At 38.6% G+C, this 13389-nt stretch overlaps 1 protein-coding gene across 1 annotated transcript in view; it reads left to right on the top strand.

The window, feature by feature from the left end:
* The window catches only part of snta1 (syntrophin, alpha 1), a 39836-nt gene extending 27569 nt beyond the window's left edge, over positions 1-12267 (top strand). The window contains exons 3-8 of the mRNA XM_053499535.1: positions 2894-3077; positions 3301-3490; positions 3603-3724; positions 8152-8348; positions 9215-9402; positions 9782-12267. Of these exons, the coding sequence (XP_053355510.1) occupies positions 2894-3077; positions 3301-3490; positions 3603-3724; positions 8152-8348; positions 9215-9402; positions 9782-9874 (974 nt within the window). The 3' untranslated portion in view covers positions 9875-12267. The remainder of the gene's footprint in view (positions 1-2893; positions 3078-3300; positions 3491-3602; positions 3725-8151; positions 8349-9214; positions 9403-9781) is intronic.
* The last annotated feature ends 1122 nt before the right edge of the window (positions 12268-13389 follow it).

The following is a 13389-nucleotide window of genomic DNA, read 5'->3' as shown; positions in this document are numbered from 1 at the left end:
ATGCATCGATGTGCATTATATATTGAATTTTTCACTTTTTTAAAAATCTTATACCATCCAAAAACCTGTAACAGTCAGAAGTTTAGAAATGTAGCTACAAGATAACACCAAAAAGGTTGTGAGAATATAGGAAAATGACATGACAATCCTCGTTCACATTTTATGTATGTAATTTGAAAAGATAATATCACTGTGTGTTTTGAAAGAGGACAGAGTAATCCTTGTTGTGTCTCCTGCCTGTAAAGCATATGTGACACATAGAGATCACTATCCGATCACTATTCTCCTATTTGCATCATCGTTGTCTGTCATCTGTTATCATCACGCTTTTCTCCTATCCGCAGCTCCTCCTAAACCATTCATGGGAATTTGACCAGACTTTCAGGGAGCATGATGGAAACATGGGGACAGTTGTAAAATACATTTTATTCTCTAGGTATTAAGTACAAATTCTTATTTTTGATCTATCAATGTGATTAGTAACAATTTAGTTATTAATATTGTGTGTTTTTTAAATATAAGTAACAGTATTTTTTATTATAACAAAGCTGTAAAAGATTCAGCTCAGAATTTGCTGAGGACTGTCTATTTTATAATATAATTATTATTATTAATAATAATAATAATAATAATAATAATAATAAACAGTTGACATGAATGTCATATTCCTTTATAGAACATGCAGAAATAAACCACCCAGTCAGTTTTATCGTTTTTTAGATCAAACAAGTTGTGTTCACTAAAACAAATCCCGGACATAGGAAGGGCATTTCTGGCAGAATGCCCCTTGTATAAAACCCAAATGAAATGTATGCAAGGTGGGAACAGGTACATGCACAGACACGCAGTAACAAAGTAGTACCAGTATCTTAGTCTTATCAATCTTACACATACATCTCAGAGGACATGAGCTAGTTTGGAGAACAAAATGGCTCCACTTGCATTGTACAGTAGACTGTGTGAACTCCCAAAAACTGTTCTTATACATAAAAAAAAAGCTTTAATACTAGTTTATTCAATGTGTTTTTTCGTTTGTTTTGTTTCCCGGACCTTACAGTAAGCTTTAATAATATCTCTCTCTCTCTCTCTCTCTCTCTCTCTCTCTCTCTCTCTCATTGAATAGGATAGAGTGTGCTTTCTCATCTTGTGGCATTGCCTGGTCTTTTTTTAATTTCACAAAAGGTCATTTAATATCACGTCCTAAGAGGCTTTTGTACAGACAAAATCCCTGTTTCTAAAAATACACTCAGAAATACTCTATACCTCTCTGGCCATGTTTGGGACCATTAGAACTCCGTTGTTGGATATGATTACTGTTTACTAAGAGATTACCACCAAGCAGAAATTTCATTACTGGCATACTTATGGAGATTTCTGGCTCTATGTGAAGTAGCGGTTTGAGCTATATATCTAAGTGCTGCATGGGTGTGGGTGCGATTAACTTATCGCATGGGTGTGTGTCGTGTGCAATCACAACAGAGCAGTGCGTGCCTCAATGGTTAGTGTATGTGCTGACTCTGTGAGATGTGCGCGTGTGAGTTCGAGGCTAAGTATTTCATGTGCCGAGGAAGCCCTGTTCACAGATACACACCCATAGACCTCAACTCCAACACTGACTGAAACCTGAGCTTCTGTGGCTCTTAGTGGCGCCTGCTATTTATATTTACTCGCTATGTGTGTGTGTGTGCATCTGTGCATCACAGAAAGAGAGAGAGAGAGATAAAAGTAATTGGTCCTGAGAGACTCGTGTAGACTTTGCAGTGGATCAGAGGAATGAAATGTAGGGTTGAGGTACTGAGTGTTCAGTGTTCCTGCCCACTAGTGTTTGCTTGTGTTTGTCACCGACGGATATTACATGTGCAGCAGGCAGCATTTATGTGGGTTTCTGTGTATATGCAGCGGTTCAGTTGTGGTAAAGTGTTTGATGAACAGTGGAACTGCACAGTGGTCATGGATACCGAATGTTGTTACCACGTTGCAATAATTTGAATCATTTTTATTTCTGGGAATTCTGATCTTTTTTATTTAGGAAGAAAAATAGCAGAATGTTGTACTTAGAAAATTAATTATATTTGCAAAATCAACAGCAACGGTAATAACCAAGTTGGTTGCATATACTGTACTGTATAAAAAAAAACGCCCCAAAAACAGCAAGAACAATTATTCTCCTCGTTATTAAAATACTCCATTCTTACAAATGTTCTATTTTTATTCCACCTTTCATCCCCTGTCTCTTATTATAAAAACGCCACCCTTGCACCACCACTCACCAGATATTATTTGAATGCTGGAGCGTTCTAAAAAAAACTTACAGTAGTAAGGTACCAGTGTATCAACATCTGCAGCGTACACTGACCAAAATCCCCAACTAACATCAGTCCCGTAGTCAGAAACCAAATCACTGAGAATGGGTTCAGGATAATAAACACATGTGCATGGAAAAAGATCAACTTTCACATACAGCATAGACCAAAAGGGCCATAAAGGAATGCATAGTGCTTAAAAACCCAGCAGTTTATACACTTTTAGCCACTACCATAGGGGTCCGCCACTCAAATAACATCTGGTCAGCAATAACGAAAGATGAGCTCCAGTCAGTGTGTGTTTATCTGGAAAGAGTATTATTTTAGAAATATTTAGAATTTTGCTGTTTGGAAATGCTTTCAGTCATGGACCATTATCTAAATAATAACTGGCCTGCTGTGCTCATGTGGTGCTCACATTTCACTCAAGGTTGAGGTAGATGGCGTGTGTGCTTTTTTTTTTTTTTCAATTTGAATGAAATGCATGGTGTTAAAATGATACGCTGTTCTGCAATTCCATTAATCTCTCTCCCTCTCTATTTCTCTCTGTGCATCTCTCTCTCTTGCTCTATCTCTCTATCACTCCACAGTAAAATACATAAAAGAGATGTCTGCGTTTTTCAAGAATTCGTCTTCAGGCACTCCCTCTCTTCTGGACTCTCCTCCCTCCACACCACAGAGGCAGGTCGACCCAGTCATGAAGGAAACCAGAAGCATTCCGCTGAAAATGTGCTATGTTACCCGCAGGCAGTGTCCACCAGACACGGAGGACAGGTACTGCCGCGTGCACACAAACCCACGTCTTTCTTTCTTTCTTTCTTTAAACCATGGTGTGAATTACAGATGAAGGAGGATATGTACAAAATATTATTAAAAACTAACCCTAAAGCTTGTGTCTTCATTTACAAAGACACCTCTCCCCACTCCTCTGCTTCACATCTTTATGTTATTTGTTCTTTCCTTTCATCTCTCCCTCTGTCTCTGTCTGTGTGTGTAGATATTTTGAGGTGGTGTCAGCAGACAGGAAGCAGTCTGCGTTTTTAAGGGCAAAGGATCCAGCGATGGCCCAGTCCTGGTATAATGCTATCCAAGCAGGCTGCGCTGCGCTGCTCTCTTCGGCTAAAGACAGTCTCAGAGCCCTGCAGCCAGGCATGGACATCACACACATCGGCTGGATCATAGAGCAGGTGTGCACACGTGTGTGTTTAGTTTTAGTACAGTTTGTAATTATTTATTCAAATAAAACTTGTGCGCATAAAGTGAATACTCTAGCTGAGTTAAGTGTTTGTGTGCGTACAGGGATCCGAGAGGCCGATCCTGGCGGTGCTGACAGACAGAGATCTGTTGTTGTATAGCTCTTTGCCTGAGAGCAGAGAGAGCCTTAATAGCCCAGACAAGAGCCATCCACTCATTACCACCAGGTATGTACACACACACACTCACACACACACACACACACACACACACACATATACCAAATTCTGCAAAGCCCTATTGGTGACATTCATCTTTATCAAAAAAATAAAACAAACATAGACAATTTATTTATATGTGGAAATGCGATCCTAATGCATCTCCAAAGTCTAGGGTTGGGAATGAGATCGTTACGTCATAGGAACGTAATCATTATTCCACTGCCACCATTTAGTAACTCAAGTGAAAAGAGATGAACAAGTGCCAGGGGGTAGCTCAGTGGTTAAGGCATTGGACTACGGTTCAGAAGATCCCAGGTTCAAACCCCACAACCACCAAGTTGCTACTGTTGGGCCCTTGAGCAAGGCCCTTAACCCTCAACTGCTCAGATGTATAATGAGATAAAAATGTAAGTCGCTCTGGATAAGAGCGTCTGCCAAAATGCCTTAATGTAAGTGGTCATGACTATGTGTTTAACCTGCTGTGCGTGTGTATGTGTTTACTGTGTGTAAGGCTCTACAGAAACCACCACATACTTAGGAAATTTACACAAACAATTTGCTACTGTATGTATTATTGGACATAACATTTTATTTTCCAAAATAGATTGCTCGTTTGCATAGAATCGTTCAGTTAAAATAAATTTTTTTAATGTAAAACCAACCTTGGGTAACGGTTTATACCGATACCTATCTGGTATTGTTTTCTCTAAAAAAATATTTTCATAAAGCACTTCACATTTAAAGTCTTTTTACACTAAATCATGTGCATTTTAAAATATATAAATATTTATATGAATAATGATGAATAGACAAGGGCGTTTCAGCGTGAATGGGGGTGTAAAACCAAGTGACATTTACAGAAGACCAAAACACAGTATGTTGATGAGATTGTTAGCTGTAGCAAAACATTTAAATGGTGCAAAGTTTTAATAAAGGCAATGCTTCCACAAATGATGACGTGCCGCGGAGCCTTTCCTGTGAACATTCAGCGAGTGAAACACCTGATCCTTAAAAATCGACAGATAACTTGCGGTGGGAAGTGTACACACAGTCATTCACGAACACCACTTGCACATTACTGTACAGAAACTCAGTTAGAAGTTATTGCCACATCCCCTGTTCAGTCCTGATATCTGTACCACGCACTTTCCATATGTTTGGGCTATGAAAGGAGTTCCTTGGAGGCCATTGTTTCAGCCATAAAGCAGGCAGCGTACTGAGAAGCTTGATGGTATCCAAGCACTAGTGAAACACCCGGACAAGTGTAGTAGTAAGGCAGGGGTTTTATATAATGAAATAAATCTAGTTTGTACTCTGATGAATGCACAATGAAAAGCTGTGATTCGACTTGAATGACCCTTGTTTGTTGGTCAGCCACTGACAGTTAAAATTTCCCATCAGAGATCAAATGCATCCATACGGTATATTGTCTATATTTCTTGGTGTTTCTAAATGATGTATGATTTAATGCAGAATAAAACACATGGGTTTACTATATAAATATAAAGCCCTTAAAAGGTAGTGAGAATCTAAGACTAATTGAAACAGATGGGTTGCATATCACCAGCCCGACCCTTCTGGCTGCAACTCATTGTTGAGGCACGCTGCCAGTGAACAGTTCCCGAGCTCCCTACAGTACAGTATATCTGAGTATTATAAATATTTTCCACTGACAATTGTTCGTGCCTCGTACTTCCACTTGTATTTCCACTTAGATGCAGAGAGTGAGATCTTTGATGGAACAAAGGCCTGATTCTTTGCATTTACTTTATTTAATGATCAGTCTCTAGCTTTCAGTTTTGTCTGTGGCACTAATAGTCCTTAAACTGTAATAAAACCCCGAAACAAGTGTTTAAAAACTTCTGACTGACAAAGGGGTTCTTTCATGTGGTTACAGGGGTAATTAGACTATCCACAGCACACCCTGCCATTAAGAGACAACATAAGCACTCTTTAAATGAGATGGTGAGCTGCAAATCTGGGAATCTGGGAGTTTCTTCTTCTGAACTACAGCACAGAACAGCCTTCCTAGTTCCTCGTAAGACGCACACTGAAACCGAATTTATCACCTTCTATTTTGCCACTGAACACTAATACTCCGGCTAATGAATTTTGATGTCATTCTTTTCTCCTGAGGGCAAAAATCCCTCTTCAGCGAGGCTTCTAATAGACAGGCAGTCAAATCTAATTCCGTTTCTCACATACCTAATAATGTATACGATTTAATCTTTTTATCGGAATCAATCATTTCCCGGCAGCCTGTGAAAATATGAAATAAAAAAGAAAATCACATTTAGACTTATTTATTGATACCACCTTACAGTTTAAATGAAAATTTCAATCACGTAAGGCACCAAAGTTGTCAGAGCACGCAGTGCATCGCAGCTTGCTGTGTATGGTGCTCTGTACCTGTAGCCAAGCCAGGGTGTCCATGCCGCACCAAGTCCAATGCCAAAATTGCCTAAAATGCATGTGCATCAGAGGTGGACAATGGCGCAATGGAAGAAGGTGGTCTGGTCTGATGAATCACATTTTCTTTTGCATCATATGGATGGTTCAGTATGTGTTCTTCACTTACCTGGGGAAGAAATGTCGCTAGCATGCATTATGGAACCTTGGCTCCTGTCATTCATGTGGATGTTACTTTGATGAGTACCACACCATACCTACCTAAACATTTCTGCTGACCAAGTAGAACGCTTTAAGACAAGTGTATTCCCTAATGTCAGTGGTCTCTTTGTGCAGGATGATACATTCTGTCACACTGCAAAAATTGTCCCGGAATGGACTGAGATATATAATAAAGAGGTCGGTATAATTTTTATTAAGCATCTTTGGGATGTGCTGTGAAAAACGAGTCCAAACCATACATCCCCCACCTCACAACTTAAAGATGACTTAAAGAATCTGCCGTTATTGTCTTGGTGCCAGATTCCACAGTGCAACTTCAGAGGTCTTGTGGAGTCCCTGCCTCGACATGTCAGAGCTGTTTTGGCAGCTTTGTTTCTTTGGCACCTACACAATATTAGACAGTTGGTTTTAATGTCAGGGTTACTGGTTATAGAAGGAAAGTTGCAGTGGAATGGTTGACCTGATGAACTTGTCACTAAATCTTAGTATTGCCAAGCACCCATTACTAATTACCAAACGCATTCTAAGCATAACACTCGGGGCCATCTTCTGCAGCGAGCCTGAGGCCTCCATGTAACAAGAACTCCAACCAAAAGCAGGTCATCAATATGTGTCAGACAGGTCGTAAGGGAAAAGGGGGTGTGGATCACTGGCACCTCAGGAGTGCCATGTGTAGTTTGACAGAATAAAAGAGAAAGAGAGAGAAAACAGCTAGATATACTAACAGTCACATGATTTATGAGGTCAATTAATATTTTGTGCAGAGTGCTAGCTCTAAGCACAATCTCAGTTCTACTGTATATTTTTACAATAACTAGATGATCTATACCACTTATACTGTACAGTGTTGTGGGAGCCGGGAGCACATCCCGGGGGACTTTGTGCACAAGGCAGGGTGCAGCCTGGACAGGGTGCCAATCCACCACAGAGCACACACACACACACACACACACACACACACACACACACACACACACAAACTGCGGGCAAATTGGGAACGCCTGATCTGACGGTGGACAGAGCAAACTCCATGCACGCCGCCCCCAAGCAGGAATCAGACCCTCAACCCTGGAGGTGTGAGGCCACGATGCCAACCACTACATCACCGGCTGCCCCATTAGATCATATACTGTAGATATTGTAGTTATAGTTAAAGCTCTACTCTGTTGGGCTTTATTATCAAACAAGGTCTTAGTGACTGTTCTGATAATTTTGCAAGCCGAAAACAAAAATATGATTATATCAGATTAATCAGTTTATATTATTTCACATCCATTCTTCTCTGCCCGTAAATAAAAAATATCAGACCTGATGTCCAGCTATAATACAGTATGTTGTCTTTATGGCATTACTGCCTCATTACTGTGAGATGTTAGAAAGGTGCATTTTTTGTGTGTGTGTGTGAAACTAGAGATACCAGGCTACTCGGAGGCCTATTTGTCAATGTGGACCCATTTCTGCCCCTCATTATAATGTAGTTTGAATCCCTAGTTTTATTTTCTCCTCATCTTTTCTATTTAATTTATTATTTTATATGTTGATCAGTTTGATTGAATGATTCCAAATTTTTGTGGATTTTTTGCCTCTGTTAGGTTTTGCTATAGCGAATAACAATCAGACAAAAATGAAAACTGAAAAACAGGAGTATTGTGTAACATTCCTTAAAGGATCAGAGTGTCTAGTGTCTTCTGAAAGATGGGAGACTCTTTCTTTCTTTGATTTTGTTTACAGTCAACATACACAAGTTTTAAAGGTTTAGTCTCAGGTTAATCACGCTGGCTTGCTTTGTCTGTCTCGTTCAGGCTCGTCCATTCTGGGCCTGGAAAGAATTCGTCAGGACAGGATTCCGATTTAACATTCGGCCTGCGTTTGGGCACGAAGCATGGTGTGGAGACTCACCTGTATCGAGTGGACACTGCAAAGGAACTGTCCACTTGGAGCCACCTCCTGGTGGAGGGCTGTCACAATGCTGCTGAACTCGTTCAGGAAGTTACTACAGGTACAGGCATTGTTTAGCACACTAAATTATGATGAAGTCATTAACAGAGAACTTTATATTGTGCTCATGTCAGTATAAATCAAGCAAGTGCTCTGATTCCTAGGAGCACAATCTTAGGACACAGAGATTTAGGATTCTAGAGGGATTTTATGGACATATTGCTAGAGTTAGAGATAAGTAATGTGTGTTAATAAAGGTCTTAAGTATACCAAGAGGTGACTACAGTTCTTGTTTGGCCCATAGTGGTTGAGTTGCAGGAGTGTGTAGAGCTGTAGCACCATTGTGGCTCAGAATTGAATACAGCATGATGTCGCCCTCTGCTGGTTATCCTGTATGTTGCACCTTTTCTAGACTATTTAGTAATAGTCTATCACTAATGTGTAATAACTAAAATAATATACATTATATTTCACTGTATTGATAGTCGCTGTTCATCAGTTTTGTAAAATTGTGGATAATTTGACTGGAAATGTTTCTGTTTTGGTGGTTTGTTACCTCCAATGAAAGAAAGATTGGGTCTAGATGTTTATATAACATTCCACGTTTCTCACTATATTTATAATCCATCATTATATAAGACACTTTATAAAAAAAATATATATATATAAACCGCTAAGCAAAAAGAATTGATGCAAAGTTTTAGTGAGGTCAGGTTAGCATGACATTATTACAGGTCACACAGATTTATTAATTGAGTTAGAGTGTCAAACATTCTTATTGCTAAATAGTGAATCAGATGAAATGATGTAATATGTCAAACATGAAAATGTGTCAGTTGTGAGTTTTTAATGATTGAGTCAGTTAGTGACAGATGATTGCTAACCCCCGCCCCCCTTTCTCTTGGTCTTTCTCTCTCCATCCTGCAGCATGCAGTTGGAACGGTCAGTCATGCATGCTCAGTGTTCACATAGAGAGCGGTTTCACTTTATTCACCGAGGAGGCAGGTGTGAGGAGACATATTCTTCTGCAGCAGCCTTTTGAGCGCCTGCGCATGTCCTCTGACGACGGAGTGCGCATGATCTTTCTTGACTTTGGAGGCCCGGAGGCTGAGATTGTAAGCACTTTCTCTCTTTGTCATTTCTCACTGTCTTGGTTCTGCCTCCCCTATATTCACACTCCTTTTGTTCTACGTTCTGACTTTTCTCCTGAACATAACTTTTCATACTTTCATACTAATAAATGGATGTCTTTTCTTCTCACTCAATTGTTCTTTTATGCTCACTCAATACATGTAGTCTTTCCGTTTTACTTTCATCTCAGGTCTGTATAAACAGTGAGCTCATAATTGTTCTGTTTTGACTTTTTTCTGTAGAATTCAGCCTAGTTTCTTTAAACTAAGACTCACCTAAGACTAAGACTTTATGATCGTATCCTACCTTTACTTCTTTTTTTTCATTCCTTCGTTCACTTTTTTTTCTCTTGTCTTTTACCAGCAACTGGATCTTCATGCCTGTCCTAAGACCATCGTCTTCATCATTCACTCTTTTCTCTCAGCCAAGGTGAAGCGTTTAGGCCTGCTTGCATGAGCGCCGATGTTTCTAAACTCCACACGATGACATGAGGCACAACTGGATAGTTGGAAGGTGGACCAGACAGATTTAATACCAGGGACTGCCATTGGTGGACTCTTACCACTGTTGTCCAACAAACAATATAAAGCCATGTATCAAAATGTGTTTATCTTATTTTACATGTTTTATAGAGAATATTTTGTGTGCCATATGAATTTCTATGAAACAATTGTTGGCGGCAGAAAAACAAAGCAAATATTTGCAGGAAATACTTATTGAAAAAAAGAAAATCATGGCAAGAAAATGGTTCGAATCCAACGGAGAAAGTGGTGTAATCTGGTCTAATGGCGTTGATACTAGCTGACGTACTGCAAAGAGGAATTTCACATCAGAGATCAAATGTAAACATACAGTATATATATATATATATATATATATATATATATATATATATATATATATATATATATATTTCTTGGGGCTTCTGAATGATGAGATTTAATGCAGAACAAACACATGGGTTTACTATATAAATTTAAAGCCCTTAAAAGGTAGTGAGAGCCTAAGACTAATTGAAACAGATGGGTTGCATATCACCAGCCCGGACCCTTCTGGCTTCAACTCATTGTTAGTCACATTAAGAGGCACGCTGCCAGCGAACAGTTACCGAGCACCCTACAGTACAGTATATCTGCGTGTTTTAGTATTTTAAATATTTTCCACTGAGAATTGTTTGTGACTTGATACATTCACTGTCAGAGATTGCCATGAAAAGAAAACCATAGTTGTGAGTGCTATTGGGATTTGAGATCTTTCCACTTAATACATCAAGTTAAATGCAGAGAGTGAGATCTTTGATGGAACAAAGGCCTGATTCTTTGCATTTACTTTATTTAATGATCAGTCTCTAGCTTTCAGTTTTGTCTGTGGCACTAATAGTCCTTAAACTGTAATAAAACCCCGAAACAAGTGTTTAAAAACTTCTGACTGACAAAGGGGTTCTTTCATGTGGTTACAGGGGTAATTAGACTATCCACAGCACACCCTGCCATTAAGAGACAACATAAGCACTCTTTAAATGAGATGGTGAGCTGCAAATCTGGGAATCTGGGAGTTTCTTCTTCTGAACTACAGCACAGAACAGCCTTCCTAGTTCCTCGTAAGACGCACACTGAAACCGAATTTATCACCTTCTATTTTGCCACTGAAGACTAATGAATTTTGATGTCATTCTTTTCTCCTGAGGGAAAAAAAATCCCTCTTCAGCGAGGCTTCTAATAGACAGGCAGTCAAATCTAATTCCGTTTCTCACATACCTAATAATGTATACGATTTAATCTTTTATCATTATTATTGTTTAATTCAGAGTCAATCATTTCCCGGCAGCTTATCAAAATATGAAATACAAACAAAATCACATTTAGACTTATTTATTGATACAACCTTACAGTTTTAAATTGAAGTTGAACTCATGTAAGGCACCTTTTTCTAATTATGCTATCTAAGTCTGCGATATTAGTTCTTTGACTTTTTAATATTTTTATTATTGTTGTTTTTAAATATTTACATAACAGTAATGAAATGTTCTTGCACTGCGCCATAATACTGAGGATAACTCGGCCGCCTGAGCTGACCTTTATGAAAATATACATATATTTCTACATACAAAATGTAAACCCTTAATTGTTCATTGTTTTACCGGATAAACCTTTTTTTTTTCTTCATAACCTTTTTTTTTTCATTTTTTTCTTATGAGATGGCATGCCAAACTGCAGAGTATTATAATACTTTAAGGAACCATGACACAATTTGAAACAATCTTGTCAAAACTTTTTAATTTCAGATCTTTACAAGTATGTTTTTTTTTTTTTTTTTTGTAATTATGTAACCAGCATTTTCGAAATGACCGAACAGTTTGAAGGAAACAAAAGAAAAAAGCATTTGTAACAAATTTTTCCTAAAATGTAAGCTTATTTAACCAACACTCCTATGTATCTTTAAAGTTAGTGGTCAAACCCAGGAACAAATTTACTCTTCCCTAAATAACTAGACTAGTGCTTAAGGACTCTTATCTGCAGTGTGAGAATTGTTGAATTGCTTTGCTTCATTATTTTAAAATTTGTCTTTAACACATGCAAAAAAAAAAAAAGAAAAGAAAAAGAAATTTAACTACAACATGTTAAAACCATAACAGTTTTGTGCTTGGTGGATAAGTACTGTAGGTATCGTTTATGATGTGGCCTTTCAGAAAACAAATTAATATATACTTAAAACAAGAAATCTGTTAGCTCTTAAAACTGAGACAAAATTTTATTGTACATGCTTATTTAAACAAGAGTGTGCCTTACAGGGTTTGTACATAAAATAAAATTTAATAAACTTGACTTGTTGACTTACCTGTTTCTAGTGAGCAGTTCACTGTGAATTAGAAAAAAAGTTTGAGGTACAAGGCTATGTCTGAAATCATACTATTCAGTGTAAAACTAAATTTTATTCTCAGGCAGCATGGTGTCATAGCGGTTAGCATTGCCGTGCTCACACATCAGGTTTGGGGCGTGAATCATGTCTTCACTGCTGTGTGTGTGGAGTTTGTATGTTCTCTATGTTCTTAGTGGGTTTCCTCATGGTTTCCTCCCAAAGTCCAAAGACATGCAGTGTAGGCTATTTGCCATTCCCAAATTGCCCATGTGTGTACTGTATGTGTGTGCTTGTGCCCTGCGATGAGCTGGAAACCCATCCAGGGTGTACCCCACCTTGTGCCCTGAGTTCCCTCCAATATGTTCCAGGTCCTGTAATTATACACACGGTAAGTGGTTTGGATAATGGATGGATGTGTGTTATTTGTCCTCATTAGACTCGAGCATTATTGCAGTCTATGCAGTACAATGCAGTTGGAGATGAGAATGTTATTGTAAGGCACTGATTGATGGAAGTGAAATTTAAACTTCATTCAGAAAGACTATTTGGACAAACACACCTAAGAGATCCAGTTGCTTACAAATGACCTGATGATCCATGTCATTGTTGCTAAGGTAACAGGTGATATCATTTGGTTTGGTCGAGTCGGGTTCCGAGGTTTGACTTTGGCCTTTGTGTCAGATTGTGTTTAAAATCTCAGAGGCAATTAAAGATCCCAAAGAAAAGCAGAGTGGAAAATATCTACCACCCTCATAAGGCAGAGAATGGCAATGTGTTGATGTGAATCACACACTGTGCATTAGTGTGCTCTATAGTGCTCCAGTATGAGGAACATTACTGACACACCTCTCACTCAGGATAAGGGTGGCCATTAGTGAAATGGACAGCTCGAAATCGAATCATACACAACCTTGATAAATCCCGACAGTATCGGGGGAAAAAAGAATGAAGAAAAACAAGTGAAAAACAATGTGCAAAAACAACACTGTGATTATTGCCGAAAGCTGTAAACAGACAGTTATTAGAAGCAATGGTGATGTGCTTTGTCTGACAAAAGCATGGTGAATAATGGAAAATAATAACATGTGGCATCAGCCTTCCAAAAAAAAAAA

The sequence above is a fragment of the Clarias gariepinus genome, chromosome 6 (assembly GCF_024256425.1).
Source record: "Clarias gariepinus isolate MV-2021 ecotype Netherlands chromosome 6, CGAR_prim_01v2, whole genome shotgun sequence".
In the NCBI taxonomy this organism is placed as follows: Eukaryota; Metazoa; Chordata; class Actinopteri; order Siluriformes; family Clariidae; genus Clarias; species Clarias gariepinus.
The sequence above is the reverse complement of the archived record's forward strand: the minus strand, read 5'-3'. Positions and strand labels throughout refer to the sequence as shown.